At 32.8% G+C, this 21,004-nt stretch overlaps 1 protein-coding gene across 1 annotated transcript; it reads left to right on the plus strand.

Moving 5' to 3' along the window:
- The first annotated feature begins 623 nt into the window (after positions 1-623).
- Positions 624-11,545, plus strand: LOC143059417 (A disintegrin and metalloproteinase with thrombospondin motifs 7-like). Its single transcript, XM_076232905.1, has 9 exons — positions 624-737; positions 1,684-1,735; positions 4,410-4,477; positions 5,728-5,847; positions 6,825-6,876; positions 7,301-7,368; positions 8,319-8,441; positions 10,148-10,199; positions 11,212-11,545. Exons 6-9 carry the CDS (start codon positions 7,306-7,308, stop codon positions 11,478-11,480), a joined length of 507 nt encoding a protein of 168 aa, XP_076089020.1. The 5' UTR covers positions 624-737; positions 1,684-1,735; positions 4,410-4,477; positions 5,728-5,847; positions 6,825-6,876; positions 7,301-7,305; the 3' UTR covers positions 11,481-11,545.
- The last annotated feature ends 9,459 nt before the right edge of the window (positions 11,546-21,004 follow it).

The raw sequence follows: 21,004 nt of genomic DNA on the forward strand, positions 1-21,004 counted from the left end.
GTATGATAGTCAATGAGACAACTATCCACAAAAGACCAAAATGAAACAGACATTAACAACTATAGGTCACCGTATGGACTTCAACAATGAGCAAATCCCATCCCGCATAGGCAGCTATAAAGGGCCCCGATAAGAAAAATGTAAAACAGTCCAAAGGAGAAAACTAAAGGCCTTATTTATGTAAAAAAAAAATTGACGAAAAACAAATATGCAACACATAAACAAACGACGACCACTGAATTACAGGCTCCATACTTCGGACAGGCACATACATAAATAATGTGGCAGGGTTAAACATGTAAGCGGAATCACAACCCACCCCCTAATCTGGGACAGTGGTATAACAGTACAACATAAGAACGAACTATAAAAATCTGTTGAAAAAGGTTTAACTCATCAGCTTTGCTAAATGACAGCTAAAAATACAAAACTACTAAGAAAATCAATTGAAACAAAACAAAATTAAAGTCGTCAATGTTATGATAAAAAACAACAAAATTTCAAAAAAACCGTTATAATGTATTTATAAGTTCATGGGTAAAATGAAACTTTCCAAATAGAGAAACTAAAAACTCATGAATTATAAATACAATAACAGATTTCACTATCAATTTCAGGGGATATATAAAGGCAATCTTACATATATCTGTGGTAAATTATACTGCAGAGATCCAGCTAATCCAAAGTCTTGCCATGAAGCAGTAGCCGAGGAAGGTACTCAGTGTGGCAACAAAAAGGTAGGTGGTGTATCAAACTAGATATGAACAGTAAAGATTACCAAATTTGTATGCCAATCGCACGCAATACCTTTATATTATTAACAACCAGATTTGAGCAAAACTGGTTCCAAGTTTAGAATATGATTAATCAGTACGAAATGTTACATCGAAATTGGTTATGACATAACAGAAAAGTGTCACTAAAAATTATGCAACCGTCATACAAGTTAGAGGTTCAGCTAACTATAAAATCAGGATTAATATACCCTTTTCTAAGTAAGTAAAAAAAAAAGAATGAAAGTCTAGTTCCATTTGTTTGATATGTTTGAGATTTTAATTTTGCCATTTGATAAGAGACGTTCTGTATGTTAAAGAATATCATTACAGTATACAGTGTAACTTATCTAATCCAACAAATGATCATTTCAACATCACGCTTTAACCGACACATGTTCATGGTCCTAAAATATGCTTATACTTGCAGAATAAACATGAGTATTCCGACACCCTGTCTATTCACACATTTTTATCTGGTCGGAGAGTTGCGGATAACACCGGTTACACCGTAGTTTTTTCTGTTTTTTATTATTAACAAGCACTTGCATGTCTTTTCGGTAAAGTGTTATTTTGGTCAACTATTTGATGCCATTGGTTTAATTAAAATATCGCATTGTTTGTATAAATTATTTATTGATTACTTTAAGGGGATTGAAAAACAAATGTTGATTTTTTACCACGAAGAACTTTAACAAATAGTGACTCACATGGCTTATCATTGTATAATTTGACACGCCAATTATTAGTAGTGTGCAATCTGAAACGTTGGATATTTCAAATTAGATGAATCAAGAATAAAAAAATGAATGTGGTATTTCCCTTTGAGTCCCTTAAATTACTTTCTAAGGATTTTCATAGTTTAAGATGAGGAGACACACGTTTAAATCAAACCCTATTTTTTTTCCAGTGGTGTGTTGACGGCGCATGTACGTTCGATACGAAAGCACCAGAGAGTAATGGTAAGTTGTAAGCATTTAAGTTTTTACCTCACCTGGTTCGAAGGGCCAAGTGAGCTTTTCTCATCACTAGGCGTTCGTCGTCCGTTGGCCGTCGTCCGTTTTCCGTCGTCGTCTTCGTTAACTTTTTACATTTTGAATTTCTAGAGAACCATTGAATGAAATGAAACCAAACATGGCATGAATGTTCCTTATGAGGTTCTGACCAAGTGTTGTTACTTTGTAGCCGATCCATCATCCAATATTGGCGCCAGCGGGGGACTTAGTTTAACACATGACCCTATGGGAAATGCATACAAATGACTTATTTTAGAAAACCACTGAATTGAATGAAACCAAACATGGCATGAATGTTCCTTATTAGGTGCTGACCAAGTGTTGTTACATTGTAGCCGATCCGTCATCAAAGATTGTCGCCTGTGGGGGACTTAGTTTAACATAGGACCCTATGACAAATGCATATTAATGACTTCTTTAGAGAACCAAATAATGGAATGAAATCAAACATGGCAAGAATGTTCCTTATGAGGTGCTGATCAAGTGTTATTACTTTGTAGCCGATCCATCATTCAAGATTGCCGCAAGCGGTGGACTTAGTTTGACATTGGACCCTATAGGAAATACATACAAATGACTTCTTTTAGAGAACCACTGAATGGAATGAAACGAAACATGGCATGAATGTTCCTAATGAGGTGCTGACCAAGTGTTGTTACTTTGTAGGCGATCCATTATCCAAGATGGCCGCCAGCGGGGGACTTTGTTTAACATAGGATCCTATGGGAAATGCATACAAATGACTTCTTTAGGAGAACAACTGAATGGAATGAAACGAAACATGGCATGAATGTTCCTAATGAGGTGCTGACCAAGTGTTGTTAGTTTGTAGCCGATCCATCATCCAAGATGGCCGCTAGCGGTGGACTTTGTTTAACATAGGACCATATGGGAAATGCATACAAATGACTTCTTTTAGAGAACCACTGAATGGAATGAAACCAAACATGACATGAATTTGTTACTTTGTAGCAGATCCATCATCCAAGATGGCCGCCAGCGGGGGACTTAGTTTTACATAGGACCATATGGGAAATGCATACAAATGACTTCTTTTAGAGAACCACTGAATGGAATGAAACCAAACATGACATGAATGTTCCTTATGAGGTGCTGACCAGGTGTTGTTACTTTGTAGCAGATCCATCATCCAAGATGGCCGCCAGCGGGGGACTTAGTTTGACAAAGGACCCTATGGGAAATACACACAAATGTCTTCTTTTAGTGAACCACTGAATGGAATAAAACAAAACATAGCATTAATGTTCCTTATAAGGTGCTGACCAAGTGTTGTTACTTTGTAGCCGATCGATCATTCAAGACGGCTGCCAGCGGGAAACTTATTTTAACCTAGGATCCTATGGGAAATACATACAAATGTCTTCTTTTAGTGAACCACTGAATGGAATAAAACAAAACATAGCATGAATGTTCCTTATGAGGTGCTGACCAAGTGTTGTTACTTTGTAGCCGATCCATCATCCAAGATGGCCGCCAGTGTGGGACTTAAACATAGGACCCTACGGGAAATACATACAAATGTCTTCTTTTTGTGAACCACTGAATGAAATGAAACCAAACATGGCATGAATGTTCCTAATGAGATACTGACCAAGCGTTGTTACTTTGTCGCCATTCCAACGTCCAGGATAACTGTCAGTGGGCGACTTAATTTAACATAGGACCCTATGGGAAATACATACAAGTTTCTTCTTATAGAAAACCACTGAATAGAATAAAACCAAACATAGCATAAATGTTCCTTATGAGGTGCTGACCAAGTTTTGTTACTTTGTAGCCGATTCATCATCCAAGATGAGCGCCAGCGGGGAACTCTGTTTAACATAGGACCCTATGAGAAATACATACAAATGTCTTCTTTAAGTGAATCACTGAATGGAAGGAAACCAAACATAGCATGAATGTTCCTAATGAGATGCTGACCAAGTGTTTTTACTTTGTTGTTATTGCAACATCCAAGATTGCCGCCAGTGGGGGGTCTTAGTCTAACATAGGACGCTATCGGAAATGCGTACAAAAGTTTTCTTCTGAAGAACCACTGAATTGAATGAAATCAAACATATCGTGAATGTTCCTTTCCTTATGAGGTGCTGGTCAAGTGTTGTTACTTTTAGCCAAATTTTATATTTTTTTTTATATGATTTCAAAAACCCAAGTAGAAGCAGGTGAGCGATACAGGCTCTTGAGAGCCTCTAGTTATATAATCAGGTACTAGTATTTAACATTAATCAGAAATGATGCCAGTAGACCATAGACACGACTAAAAATCAAAATTGCATCGTTTTGCTCGTATAGTTTGATAAATGTATACGTGAAGAAAATATTAAATAAAAATACATGAATGTACAATTAAAGTAAAATGTGATCTATTTTTTATTAGAATTGTATTCTTATTGTAACATGTACATGTATCATTGTGTAGTGTAATATAAGTGATTCAAAGGTAGCAATTGCAACAAGGCATGAAAACAATATGCACCCTTTAACAAATGTTTAATTTCGATTGTTTACTCAATGTCTATTAAAAGAAATAGCTGTTGGTTATGTTTGACTAAATGCTATCTAATCTATTCAATATTTTGATTTTAATATTTAACAGCCGGACAACTGTACGACCCAGACACCCAGTGTAAGCATATTTATGGAAATAGTTCTGATCTTTGCAGAGTAAGTAAAAAACCAAAATGACCTATTTTAATTAAATAACCTAACGTTTATCATGTTTATCATTGCAGCCTTTTCGTCAGTATAGTTTAAAAATAATTGATGTAAATACTTTGTCAATACTGAACATGTTAAATAAAGAAGCTAAATATTAAATGTCCGTTCATATAACATTCACTCGTCTTATTTAATAATGACCAAAGCACTTTCTCTTATTTGTATTTTCATCAGGAGTTATAATTGAAATGTCTTTGCAGGACAAATAATTATAACTACTTACAAAAGTAATGCATCGAAATCTAATTAAAGTCAACCTTACAATCGGGAGTTTAAGAACATAAGTTTTCAAAATCTCTGTGTTATTCATAAACGGAAATTCATTCTTTATGTCTTTAATGCTTTTGTTTTTGCATCAATCTAAACAAAGGCAACAGTAGTACACCTCTGTTCGAAATTCACAAATCTATTGAGAAAAAAAAAACAAATCCTGGTTTCAAACTAATACTGAAGGAAACGCATCAAATATAAGAGAAGAACTACGACAAAACACAAACACAACACAAAAATAAAGAGTCAAACTCTCTTCAACTGAATTTTATAGTTTGTGTGTTTATCCCATAATTTGTAAAACATGTTATGTCAAAATTTTATACTACTTTATAGTTATAGATAGCTTTCCATATAACTTTACAGTTTGATCAACATATAAAAAAGTGAAAAATTTATGGTATTTTACCTATGAAAGGCTTTTCCACGTTTATTCTATTATTTCAAACAATTATTTGTTATCCATGATAGTAGTTAATGTTGACCTTACAAACTTTTCTAAGAAACATCTAGCAAACAATTACATTATAAAGATAAAATTAAAACTTCTTTAATTTATTCAAGGAAAAAATCAACTACTTTTCAAATAACTGAAAAATGATATTTCAATCATTTTGGGGAAAATGAATTTGTTGATACTCAATGTTAGAAATGTAACCCATCAGTAATTGTATTTTCTGCGTGAGACAGAATAACTGTTGAGCACAAAGAATAAATGACAGCTAAAAATACAAAACTACTAAGAAAATCAATTAAAACAAAACAAAGTTAAAGTCGTCAATGTTATGATAAAAAACAACAAAATTTAAACAAAAACCGTAAAAATGTATTTATATAACATCATGGGTAAAATGAAACTTTCCAAATAGGAAAACTAAAAACTCATGAATTATAAATACAATAACAGATTTCACTATCAATTTCAGGGGATATATAAAGGCAATCTTACATATATCTGTGGTAAATTATACTGCAGAGATCCAGCTAATCCAAAGTCTTGCCATGAAGCAGTAGCCGAGGAAGGTACTCAGTGTGGCAACAAAAAGGTAGGTGGTGTATCAAACTAGATATGAATAGTAAAAATTACCAAAGTTGTATGCCAATCGCACGCAATACCATTATATTAACAACCAGATTTGAGCAAAACTGGTTCCAAGTGTAGAATATGATTAATCAGTACGAAATGTTACATCAAAATTAGTTATGACATAACAGAAAAGTGTCTCTAAAAATTATACAACCGTCATACAAGTTAGAGGTTCAGCTAACTATAAAATCAGGATTAATATACCCTTTTCTAAGTAAGTAAAAAAAAAGAATGAAAGTCTAGTTCCATTTGTTTGATATGTTTGAGATTTTGATTTTGCCATTTGATAAGAGACGTTCTGTATGTTAAAGAATATTATTACAGTATACAGTATAACTTATCTAATCCAACAAATGATCATTCCAACATCATGCTTTAACCGACACATGTTCATGGTCCTAAAAATATGCTTACACTTGCAGAATAAACGAGTATTCCGACACCCAGCGTATTCACACATTTTAATCTGGTCGGCGTGTTGCGGATAACACCGGTTGTACCTTAGTTTTTTTTTATTTATTATTAACAAGCACTTGCATGTCTTTTCGGTAAAGTGTTATTTTGGGCAACTATTTGATGCCAATGGTTTAATCAAAATATTACATTGTTTGTATTTATTATTTATTGATTACTTTAAGGGGATTGAAAAACAAATGTTGATATATGTGACTTATAAAATGATGATTTTTTTTTTACCACGAAGGACTTTTAACAAATAGTGACTCACATGGCTTATCATTGTATAATTTGATACGCCAATAATTAGTAGTGTGCAATCTGAAACGTTGGATATTTCCAATTAGATGAATCAAGAATAAGAAAATGAATGCGGTATTTCCCTTTTAGTGATTTTAGTCCCTTAAATTACTTTCTAAGGATTTTCATAGTTTAAGATGAGAAGACACACGTTTAAATCAAACCCTATTTTTTTTCCAGTGGTGTGTTGACGGCGCATGTACGTTCGATACGAAAGCACCAGAAAGTAATGGTAAGTTGTAAGCATATAAGTTTTTATATACTCAGGTACTAGTATTTAACATTAAACAGAAATGATGCCAGTAGACCATAGTCACAACTAAAAATCAAAATCGCATCGTTTTTCTCGTATAGTTAGATAAATGTATACGTAAAGAAAAATATTTAATAAAAATACATGAATGTACAATTAAAGTAAAATGTGATCTATATATTACTAGAATTATAGTCTTATGGTAACATGAATTGTAGTGTAATATAAGTAATTCAAAGGTAGCAATTTCAACAAGGCATAAATACAATATGCACCCTTTAACAAATGTTTAATTTTGATTCTTTACTCAATGTTGGATGCTTTCTTTGAAATTGTTAATAAAAATCGTAATTTTTTTTTGCAACGAAAATGATATTTTTTTTATTTCATAAATATAATATAGCTGGGATGCTGTATGACCCAGACACCCAGTGTAGACATATTTACGGAAACAGTTCAGAGCTATCCAGGGTAGGTTGAATAAAATGAAATCAGATAACTTTATATTTATCATTCAGAGACAGTGCCTTATAATGTTTTACGAACGTAAGTTGTCGTTTCACAACACATACGTTTAAAAAATAGCTAAATATATATTGAAATAAATCTAATTTTCAATTATAGTCGTTTGTTGATGTGCTTCAAAAGTTTCGTTTTTAATTTGGCTTTCCTGTTCGAACGGTCACTTTTGGGATCCTTTATAGCTTGCTGCTTCGTGTGCGTCAATGCTGCGTGTTGAATGTCGTACTTTTTCTTACAAAGGTTTACTTCGACAAATCTTGACTATGACAACACACCACACATATTAATACATCGAATAAACAAAGCTAATATTACACCTGTAGCTTTGACTCCTACAAATTCAGCTGATATTTTAAGATACATAACAGTGATCAAAACAAATAAAAGTAAAATGCATAACACGCAAGGCATAATCTATCATTCGAAAGGACTCTTTGCTTTGTTTTTCCTTTGAAATCATTTTTTTCTTATATCATATTGGTTTGATACATTCATTTTATGCTCACATACTTGAACAAGTATATAAACAGTGACTTTACTTAGCTTTCGAAGCAACCAAACCCTCGATTCCTTTTTTTAAATGTTAAATCAAATTACTCTCAGTAAACAGAACGACGAAACACAAAGTATGGAACCGTTAATAAGGAACCGTTTCGTGGACTTTCTAAATGTGCATGTCATATGCCTTTAAATCGAGCGTCAATGATGTCGTGAGTAGACGAGAAACGTCTGTCTGGCGTACACTATGTCTATCATGCATTGTCATGGTATCTATTATGAGTTTATATATGTTTAGTATATTTAGCATGTTAGTACCTTATTGTTGTTTCTATAATCTTAAAGCTGTATCTTATTCATTAAAATATGAATAATATTATTGGTCTCTCTCTCACTCTTAGTGGTCGTATAAAGGAGATTTTACATCTATATGTGGTGAATTGAACTGTAAAAATCCAAAGGATCCAACTTCCTACATTCAAACAGAAGCCGCCGAGGAACGTACTCAGTGTGGCAACAAAAAGGTAAGTGTTGTACTTCAAATATTGACTTATTATAAAGTTTATATTATATAGATTATATTGATACCAGTGGACTATCGGATTTATGCAATCGAAAGAGATAGATTATCAGTTTTAATGTCCGAGCGTCGGCGAGGACTTTAAAAGTGTTAATTTAACTATCAAGACAAACTGTTCTAATTCTTATATTGACCTCTAGTGATTTTCAACTAGGTCAATACAATGTGTTATCAAAGAAGGGTTCCTTACATCTATAGCCACTGAGAAAAGATAATCTGAATAGTCACAAAATAAATCAAATTAACAAAAATTTATAATGTAGTTCATAATTTGGATTATGAGAAAGCAATACTAACTATGACATATTACGCTGTGTATAGAATGCAATCAATACCATAAATAATCATTTTCCGAAAATTGTTTTGATTTAGCATGCAATTACCTTAAAAAATTTTAATCCCTACCTACGGTAGTAGAGGGGCATTATGTTTTCTGTTCTGAGGGTCCGTTCGTCCCGTTCGTCCGTTTTCAGGTTTAAGTTTTTAGTCAAGGTAGTTTTTGATGAAGTTGAAGTCCAATCAACTTGAAGCTATTAAACCAAGAGTTCCAAATGGGGTAATTGAAATCATCCCTTCGTAAATTTTACGGACGCAATCACGAGTTGGTTGACCGTTATGGAACAACCGTTTCACAAATGATATCGGACAATTTACCGGATTTGTTATAACATACGCAACACGACGGGTGCCACATGTGGAGCAGGATCTGCTTATCCTTCCGTATAGTAGTACTTGAGATCACCCTAATTTTAAGTGGGGTTCGTGTTGCTTATTCTTTACTTTTCTATGTTGTGTCATGTGCACTATTGTTTGTATCTTTGTCTCTTTCATTTTTAGCTATGGCGTTGTCAGTTTATTTTTCGATTGATGAGTTTGACTGTACCTTTGGTATCTTTTGTCCCTCTTTTAGTACACATGTTCCCTATGATATGATCTTTCTCATTCTTATGCCTTATTAGAGTTTTGACCTCAATTTCATGGTTCACTGAAAATAGAAAATGATAGTGCAAATTTCAGGTTAAATTTTTTGGTCAAGGTTGTTTTTGATGAAGTTGAAGTCCAATCAACTTGAAACTTAAGATACAAATTTTCTGTGATAAGATCTTTCTAATTAAATGCCAAATTAGAGTTTTTACCCGAATTTCACGGTTCACTAAACATAGAAAATGATAGTGCGAGTGGGGCATCTGTGTACTATGGACACATTCTTATTATAAATAATTATAGTAGTATTTTCTTTTGTCAGACAATTCATTTCTTTTATTTTAGAAGTGTAATTGTTGAGTTATTGTGTAACTATCTGATGCAAATTGTTTAATTATCTGATGCAAATTGTATATTTAGCATTTCGGTCTTATATTTAGGATATATTTTATTTGACTGAAAAATATTAATAGCACATTATAATGTGATGTATCAGCTTTTGACCACAAAGGACTCAAACGTTTTATTACATATAACTTAACGGTCAATATTGACTCTTGCAACTATATATTCATTATTCAATAAAAGATAATAGTATGAAAATTCACAAGTTTTTAGGGTTTTCAATAAAGAAAACAAACGTAAGAAATCAAATGTTGTATTTCTTCATTTGTTTAGGCCCTTATACTACTAACTAATGCCGTGTGCATTTCATGTTATTTCCAGTGGTGTGTCGACGGAGCATGTACCTTTGATTCGAAAGCACCATCAGGCATTGGTAAGTTGTTAGCACAACGCTTGTCCATAATGTTGTATTCCAGAATAAAAGATATTCGAGATAACAGATCATGATGCAAGTAGACCTTGCCAACTAAAAACCTATTATAAAGAGATAACTAAAGGAAACTTTAAGACAAAAAAACTGCTTCATTTAGATGCCATAATATCTTTAGATTTTCAATTGAAACATTTTAGGACATATATATGTTCAATGCCATATTTGCAAATAGGTATCAATATATTTTTGCAATAAAGTTTAATAAGCAAATGCTAAATGTACAGGTTGTATTGCATAAAGTTTTTCATTCGTTGATCAGGTTGTAGCAAGAAGTATTAACAAATAAAAATAAAGTCTTTAAACGTAAGAAGTCACCATCCTTTAACATAACCGTATGATGTCAATATCCGTTCGCTTGACATATGATTCAAATAAATCTAATACGATACATTTGTATTAACGATTTTTGCAGCTACATGAACATGCATTTAACAGCGTAAGAACCATATGTTTCCACTAAAACAAGCTGTTTTTTTTCAAAAAAGGGACGAAAGATACCAAAGGACAGTCAAACTCATAAATCGAAAATAAACTGACAACGCCAAGGCTAAAAATGAAAAGGACAAACAGACAAACAATAGTACAATTGTGGTTATAACAATTTGAACGCACCCATCAGTGAAAGAGATATTTCATGAACGTAAACAAAATCATAATGGTGTCCGAACAATTTTCAAAGGCATCATTTTAAATTTGCCACTTGACAATATTGGTCCACTAATTACCTTGTCAGCGACATAACAGGTAATGCAAGTTCTGAAATACCGTTTCATTTAAGATAAACATATATGTTTTGCACACGATCTTTTATAATATTGGTAAGTCTAAAAAGATAAAAGAATCAATAAACACAAAAGACAGAGCAAGAAAATGTAACAAAAAATAGCGGATTTAGTATTGATGATTACTGTTTTGTTTTAATATATAATAAAAACAATATTATATCTTGTAGATAATTGTTTGTTTGGCGATGAAAAAAGTAATGTGTTCAGTAATGGTTGGTCGTGTGCAAAAATGGTGCAGGTAGCTCCTAATAATTGTCCAGCCGTACCGATAAAATGTTGTGCATCATGTGCACCTCCAACAACAACTACTCCATCCTCCACAAGCAAATCACCGACGACAATAACAACCCCTACAACGACCAGAATACCGACGACCACCACATTTTCGACAACAATAACAACACCTTCCACTTCCAAAATACCCACAACAACATGAATGTCTTATTGCTGTATTGTTTACTTTAGATGATCTATTTTATTGCTGGTTTTTTTTTTTATTGATGTATTGTATAGTTTATAAAAACCTATGTTACTTATAGCTGGGTTTCTTTTTTATTGATGTATTGTATAGTTTAAATGATCTATTTTATATAATGGTTTCTGTCTTATTGATGCTCTTTGATAGTTTGTGTTATGCAATGATAATGTATAATGTATTTAATTGCAGTTTTATTTCTGAATTCATAGTATTACTGTTTCTTAACATGATGTACTATGTACTTGGGTTGCCGTCTCACTCAACGTAGATGTTGCTGCCTTATTAATGTTCTATATAGTGTCTCATTTATGTATTTTGTAATTGGGTGCTGTCTAGTTGATATTAACACTAAAGCAACTGTTATGCTTACAAGTTGCATATATCATTTATTTTTAAAAAATGCATTAAATTTCAATGGTGTTATGTTATTAAGTATTTCAGCTCTGTATCAATACTAATTACCAATAGACAATTTTCAAATTAAATTTTTCCTTAAAGTCAACCATTTGTTTTAGTGGTAAATATATTTAGTATTTGGCATCTTGCACAATGTTGCAATATGCTTCAGTATAATATCCTATATATTAAAAAGGAATTGAGGTAGCATTTCTGTAAATATTGACAATGCAATTTCCCATAGGAACTCCTTTTACGACTACAACTGTACCATTTTTACTATGAAGTTTTTAATCTTATCCTAGAAATAAAAGTTCATATGCATTACATTTTTTTTTCAAAGGTCAGAATATAGGGTAGTGCGCCATATTTTCAACGTTTATATGCCCTGAACTTTTCAGATTTAAAACTAACACTCATTTTCTTTACTACCCCTACCTCGAATGAAGGGTCACCACAGATTTCAATGTAAACAATATGCACTTGTATATTTACTGGTGACATCCCCAAGTTATGTCTCTATGAGATGGAACCCAGAGAGCATAACTGGAACCAGTATGTTAATAAAATTAATTTTCCAGGAATATTCTAAATCTCCCCACAAGAGGCATGGCTTGAGAAACAGCTGTATTTACACAGTGCAACATTGAGCAATCAAAATATTTATGGACTTGGAAGCAAATTCAGAGCTATGACTCCCAAAAGCACGAGCTTTGTGTCTTAAACTTTTATGAAAAAAAAACTGGTTTAGAGAATTGAAATGGTACATGTACACGTATGCCATAATATGGTTGCTCAAAAACTAAAAAAAGGAAATAAAATTACAAGTAATCTTGCAACTTGTTTTGGTTTTCGGATAGACATTTATAAATGTATTACTAAGAAGCGTGGCTGATGGAGATACAAAAAGGATTAAAGCATAAACTTTACGGCCACGAGCATCGCTGAAGACACATGTATTGTCGAAATGCGCATCTGGTGGAGAAAAAATGGTACCGTTAATGTTATTACGGATGTTCTCATCCTTCTGAGATCTTCTGAACATAGCTTTGATGATATTTATCCCTCCCCCATTTATCCATGAAAGGTAAGTTAATATAAACAGTTCAAAACCTGACTGGCATGATCCTATTGATTATTAATATAATTACTGTATGGTGATTTTGTCTAGATGAGCGGGAAATATTTTTTGCGATGTCTAAAGGGATTTCTTTATAATTCTAGATGGTTTTTCAAATAAAATTTGGGATTCATGCTGTTGAAAACTACAATCTCAATAATACAATTATAATATACTAGATTATGGAGTGTGTGTCCGAGCGAGAACTGCTCTAGTTCATTACTTTAGGAATATTTATCTAAGAGTAGTATTTCAATATTCAGCCCCATTCTACTGTTTAGTCAGCCATCAGTCCTACCCTGATATACCCTATCTTTTTCGGGTAATTAATACTGATAGCGTTTTACATTTTTAGCCGTACAGATTTATCAATTTTACATAACTCAAATTATTGTATGCTGGTTCATATTCTGGACGCCAGTCTTTGCTCCTTTATAATATAATTCACTACCAAAAAACAATTATGAAGCTTAGAAATGGAAAAATATTAAATACTAAACTTGTTCAAAGAGTATCTACACGTCTCAATCTTCAAAATCGGTTATCTAAAAATACTACCATCGCTAACATTTTTATGATAAAAATCGTGGTTACCCTTCTATCGATAAGTGTCATGCCAAAAAATGACTTACATGTCCCCGTCTTTCCACCAACAATACGGTAAGGTCCACGTTTAATGGTCGCACATTTTCTTTGAATTTTGAAACTGATATAACTTGAAAAACAAACAGTATTATTTATTTACTCACATGAAACAAACCGGGATGTGGTATTCAGTACGTAGGAGAAACTAGACGATATTTATCTAAACACACTCAAGAACATCTGTATCGTTTTAAAAGACCCAATAAATTCAAAAGTATCATTTACCAACACATTAAGAAGCACAACCATCCTTTTTAATATTTAGCAGTTCAACCTTTACAAGTAGTAAATAAGCAACCTGGTGAATCTCATCCAAAGTTTGTACGATCACGGAAAATAATTGAATTAAATTGGATTAAAAAATTACAAACAGTCTACCCTCTCGGTCTTAATGATAAAATCATGGGAATTGGTAATATATCTAGAACCGATTCCGGTAACATTTTGGATATAGTTTCTGAAACTGTTCGTAAAAACGTAGAACAAATCGCAATCAAAGAAAATTTCGGACTAATCATACCAATATTTCGGACCTAATTTCTATTTAAAAAAAACAACGGAAGACATTATCTGTTAACGAAACTCTGTTCATTACCGGTTAATAAGTTAAATAAAATTTTGGAGGATTGCAACACAATTTCATATAGCAGTCCTAAGTATGAAATTGTTCAAATTATTATGGCATATTGTTATTCTAAACTAACGTTCCCAAAATTGATCGCCCTGAAGATCAGAAAAAAACATTTTATCAAAATAAGTATTTTGACAATACTGAGCTACCTCTTATTTGTTATATTTACAAGAAATCTACCCGGAAATTTGTGTTTAGTTATAGTCAACTGTGTAAAGAGGTTAATATCAGTGAAAATACACCTACTTCATGTAATTGTAGTACCTCCGAATATATTTATGGACCCATTTCCCATGTTATAACAGGAGATCTTAACATCGTTCAAGACCGAGAGTTAAAATCATTCCTCAGTAATGGACCTAAATATCGTCCCCCGTCAATTATTAATTGGAATGAGTGTCGTAATATCATCCACGACTCGCTCCATACTTACTGTCTGAAATGGATAAAACGGGGAAAAAGCTGACAAAAAAATCTTTTTTAATTCAGTAATGAAGATAGTTGATATACGTATTCAACATTTTAAAGAACATTTTACTATTAACAATAACCACAAAAAACCTATTTCTCGTATCAAACATAAACTAAAAGAACCAGCCATGAAATTTGTTTTGTCCTGGCCGATAAAGCTGCTAATAACATTATTATTGTTTGACGTAAATTTTACATTGAGGTTCTGAAAAAAGAAATCACCAATTCACCAACATTCCAACTGACTCCATTTTCAGAAACCGACATCTGTAACAAACATAAACTTTTAGCTACCGCTTTACAAGCAGAGCCAAATACAATGAAAGTCCAAACTATGTACTGGCTTCCGAAGCTACACAAAACACCTTACAAATATAGATTTAGTCCGTCTTCAAGCCACTACTAAATTGTCTATTCTTCTTACCAGCACACTTGGTACAATTAAAAATCTGATAATAAATTGTTCAAATAAGGCCTTCGAAAATAGTGGAATTAATTACTTTTGGAGTGTCAAAAACTCGTTGGAAGTACTTGATAAATTGCATGCTTATATTGGTGATTTTGAATCTGTTCAAAGTTTTGATTTTTCTACCCTGTATACCACATTTTCTCACATTCTCATTAAGAAAAAAATCACACACCTAATTAAATGGGCATTTAAAAAGTCAGAATGTGAATATATATGTTCAAACTCTTTTAGGTCATTTTTAGTAGCAACATACAAAAAAACTATGTCAATTGGACATGCTTTGATACTATATATGCCCTTGAATTTTTACTAGATAACATTTTTGTTCGCTTTGGGAATTCCGTATATCGTCAGATTATCGGAATTCCAATGGGGACTAACTGTGCACCACTTATTTCGGACCTGTTTTTGTATTGCTATGAGTTACAATTGATGACAAAAGTAAGCAAAGACCCATCAAAACAACATCTGATAAACAAATTTAATAATACTTTTAGATATTTGAATGATACTTTGGCTCTCAATAATGACGACTTCAGTATGTATATAAAAGAAATTTATCCTGCTGAACTTACTTTAAATAAAGCTAATACTAACAATGACCACTGTCCTTTTCTCGATCTTGATATCTATATCATTAACGGAAAGCTGAATACTAAAATTTATGATAAAAGAGATGATTTTTCATTTCCTATCGTTAATTATCCATTTTTAGATGGTGACGTTCCCTTGTCACCATCTTACGGTGTTTATATATCTCAACGTGTACGATTCGCTCGTGTATGTAACAATGTTTTATATTTTAACGAGAGAAATTTATGTATTACTGAAAAATTATTACACCAGGGTTTTCGATATCACAAACTAGTCAAAACATTTACTAAATTTTATCATCGGTATAAGGACATCATTCGTAAATAAATATAGCTCAACATGCAGACTTCTTATACGTTCAGGTATTTCACATCCAATGTGTTATGGAAATATTCTTTATGAAGCACAAAGGTGTCAGTATTCACCTCAAAGACTAACAAAACCTTTGAATATACTTATTAAGAAGGGATATAGTTACGATACTGTTGTCAGGTCATTAAAGATTGCATATTTTGGCGTTAATATTGATTCACTTATAGGGTCTTTGCATCGGAACTAAACACATTTATTCAAAAACCAGTTGTTGGCATGACACGGGTTATGTTGTTCTCATATATGTTATGATGGTATGATACTAAACCCCTAACGGGAAGGATTGTGCCTGATGTTCATATGATGAAATCATAATCTTTCAGTCAGTTTATTTCAAGTTTGGAGCTGGCATGTCAGTTAACTGCTAGTTGTCTGTTGTTATTTAGGTATTATTGTCATTTTGTTTATTTTCTTTAGTTACATCTTCTGACATCAGACTCGGACTTCTCTTAGACTGAATTTTAATGTGCGTATTGTTATGCGTTTACTTTTCTACATTGGCTAGAGGTATAGGTGGAGGGATGAGATCTCACAAACATGTTTAACCCCGCCGCATTTTTGCGCCTGTCCCAAGTCAGGAGCCTCTGGCCTTTGTTAGTCTTGTATTATTTTAATTTTAGTTTCTTGTGTACAATTTGGAAATTAGTATGGCGTTCATTATCACTGAACTAGTATGTATTTGTTTAGGGGCCAGCTGAAGGACGCCTCCGGGTGCGGGAATTTCTCGCTACATTGAAGACCTGTTGGTGACCTTCTGTTGTTGTTTTTTTCTATGGTCGGGTTGTTGTCTCTTTGGCACATTCCCCATTTCCATTCTCAATTTTAAGTTTTGATAAAAATATAAATCGATATGAAACCGGGGAAACTTTTGCACATTCAAATTATTTTATTTTATTTTTAAAGAAAATAATTTTGTACATTATAAACACAAACCAAATGTTTCATCGATGGTAATAATAATTACAATTAACAATTGAAAGTTTGCCGCCAACCAACTGCCCGGTTTCCGGATGAGACCTGTTTTATTCCGTGTTTGTCTCTCTGCGTCTTTGGTGCGTTTGTATTTATCTCTGAAAATGAAAACAATTCAACAACATTTTTTTAACCAAAAAAGGCAGGTTAAAGATCGATAAGTACTTCTCAGGCGTGTATGGTTTCAGCAGATGTTGCAGTTTCTAGAAAGTGATGTTACAAATCAAAATAATTGTGGTTCATTTTTCTAGCAGCATAGGAAGGGTATTGTTGTGGCTTTTTATGCCATTTTACTCGTAAATAGTACTCGTTTTTCATCTTAAAGTTAAAAATTAAACTTGTAACATCAGTTTTTATATAAAAAAAAAGGTAGAGCTAGGATTTCTAAAGTTCCTAGGTTGGCATTTGTACGTGACTATCTTCAATCTGCACTTTTCACTTTTGTGATCGAATATGTTTTTTTTTTGGATAAAGGTTCACGTGAATACTTTCCTTTTACTGCAAAACCGTTCAATGTAATAAAACTGTTTACATGTATGTTTTATGGAAATAAAAACATTGACATATAATTTTAACAAAAGTTATATGTGACAACAAGCGTGTTGTTGGCAGATACAAATTATGCCCAAAATTGATTGATTTTTCTTAAGTGTACCTTAACCTCGCTGCATGCACTCACAACGAATAAAATATCCACAATAATACCGACAACGACCACAAAAACAAATACAAATTCAACACCTGCAACTACCAAAATACCCAAAACAACATATCGAAAAACATCAACTGTAACAAAAACTACGCAAGATACGACAGCTTTTACAACCACAACAACGAGTACACCTTTCACAACATCGAAAACCAAACGACAAAGGTGGATATCCCAACAAACAGTCCGACATTCAAGCTAAACACCAATACACTTAGGAATTTTGAAGATTCCTGCAAACATGGTAAGTTTATATTTATATCTCTTACTCCTAATTCTAAATGTTCTTGATTTAAATCTCTAAAATATGTACTAATTTTTACTTCAATTTTATAAGAAAGTACTTGTAATTTTTTTAGCTTGATCTACGTGAAATATAGGTTGACTGTTAATACAGCCTTGCGTAACGGAGAAAGGTACAATAATGTCCTAAACCGTGACATCGTTTGGATGTCATCAGTGTCATACGTAGTTATCAGACGTTTTAACTATGTGAATAATCTTCCAAATGGATTGATTCTAGATCTGCATTAAGTAAACGTTGAATTAAATGATTGAATCTTTCATGGAAAAAATGACATATCAATTATTCCAGAATTCAAATAATAAAAGATGGGTAAACTTTTGATTAAGCATGCTACATGAGCGTAAACAAAAAATCGTTTTACGAAAAGCTCGTCAGGCGTATTAAATTATAATCATGATACCTTTGCTAACTATTTACACATCTGGGTCGATGCCACTGCAGGCACGTTTCGTCCCTGTGGGTATCACAATGCCAGTTGTCAGCACTTAGGTGTTGACATGAATATCAATTATTTGGTCATTTTAATAAATTTCCTGTTGACAAAAACTTTAAATTTGGCAAAACGTTTTGGAATTTTGGGTCATCAATGCTCTTCAACTTTGTAATTGTTTGGCTTTATAACTGTTTTGATCTGAGTATCACTGATGAACCTATATGTCTAGTGCTTTGTAGACTACCTGTCTTACATGTACATATTTTATTCTCTTTTTGAGACATTGTCTTACCTTTAGTTGTTTTTTAATACTATGTTATGATTTGTTTTTCATGTCCTACATGAAAAAATGCCTGTATCAAATCTAGAATGTGACAGTTGCTTCAGCTTTTGATTTTAGCCATTTGATAAGGGACTTTTGTATTTCTTCGGAGTTCGGTATTTTTGCAATTTTACTGTTTACAGATACGATGTTGATAGCAGCAGGAATAGCTGTTGAGGTTGTGGTATCCCTCATTCTTATTTGCATTGTAGTGTGAAGAAAAAAATTACTAAGGGAAAAAGATGAAGATATAGAAGCAAAAAGGGTAAACCCCAGAATGAGAAAAAAATCTTTAATTTTGAAACATAAAAATTACCGAACTACGAGAAAACAGAAAGTCTCTAATCAAATGACAAAACCGAAAGTGATATACATCAAACAAAACAACTGTTATATTCCTGACTTGGTACAGTCATTTTTTCCTTATGCAGAAAATGGTGGACAAAACCTTGTTTTATAGCCAACCTCCAACTTGTATGACAGTTGCATAGAATTCCATTGTATTGACAGCAATGTGTGAACAAAACAAACAGACATAATACTTGGTACAAATGGAACAAATACGAGTACACCAGTCAACGTTGTGTTAAAATTATTGATAAACCTTGTTTTACGGTAACCTTTAATATACTGTAATTGCTGTACGACGTGTCTCGGTATTTGTACATCCAACATTCATGTATTCATTTTTAATGTTTTCGTTATGTTATGTCTTATCGTTTGTAGTCCAAATAAGAATATAAATACCTTTCAATACCATCATCACCATGAAAGTTATTTGGATTAATATCGAAAACTGCATATTCAGGATAATTACTCTACATAGCAATAAAGATAAAACTTATTATCGCAAAAACAGAGAAAGTAACATAAAGACTTATAGCGGAAGAAATAATGTGAACTAGTAGCAGAAATATAGAATTGCAACAAGTCACAGTGGACATCTGCAAACTATGTCATAACGGTTCTTGAACGAGTAAGTTTAGAGAAAAAACTACCTATTAGTTTTATTCGTAGTAACATGAACTTTTTATTAGTTTTTGTTGGCTTTAAACTAGCAATCAATAAATGCTAGTACCCCTAGATCTGTACCGAGAGTCTTTTTTGTTGTTGGGATGGTCAAATACCCGGCAACGTCCTCCCTGTATTTTTGTTAGATGCATTTCTATTTGTATTCATCTGATGAGTTAAGCCTTTTTCAACTTATTTTGATAGTTCTTTTAATATGTTGACCTGCTACACCACTTTCAAAGCTGGTTTAGGGAGGATTGGGATCGCGCTAATTTGTCGATCCCGCTAATTTGTCGATCCCGCTACATTCTGTTTATATGAGCCAGTCCCAAGTTAGTAGCCTGTAATTCAGTGGTTGTCGTCATTTGCTGTGTTACTATTTTCTTTTTCGTTCATATTATGTACATTAATGAGCACGTTTGTTTTCTCGATTGAGTTGTTTTACATTCATTTTGTCATTACATGGAATGAGTTTTGCTCATTCGTCAATTTTTGACCTATAGATATTAATTTCTGTTTGTGAATAGTTGTCTCATTTGCAATTACACCACATTTACTTTATTATCTTAAAATATCTACTATTTATTCAAAAACCAACAATTTGGTTTTAATTTTATTTACTTTTGGACTCATTTGGCCGTGCGGACTTAGTTGACAAAGATTGCCAGTTTTCCTCCTGAGGGTGATATGTCCCCCGTGGTCTCCCGGTTTTCCCTTACTTACTTAGACTGCTTGCCACAGTACAGTCAGGGGAGTCAAAAGCGACGTTTTTACCGAAAAAAAAAAAAAACAGAAAAAAAGAAACTATTAATAGTTACAAATTACAAAATCAACTTTTGCTTTTCTTTTGTATACCTTCTCCAGGTTCCGACAAAATGTGACATGTTATTACGAAATCCTAAGAAAAACATCACATTTGTTTTTGAAATAATCAAACATTATCATCATAAGAGCTTATTGTAGTTTTTAGACTTTGATAAATGAACACCACATGATTATTTCAACACAACTTAATGGGGCATTAGCTACG

The sequence above is a fragment of the Mytilus galloprovincialis genome, chromosome 14 (assembly GCF_965363235.1).
Source record: "Mytilus galloprovincialis chromosome 14, xbMytGall1.hap1.1, whole genome shotgun sequence".
NCBI classification, from domain to species: domain Eukaryota; kingdom Metazoa; phylum Mollusca; class Bivalvia; order Mytilida; family Mytilidae; genus Mytilus; species Mytilus galloprovincialis.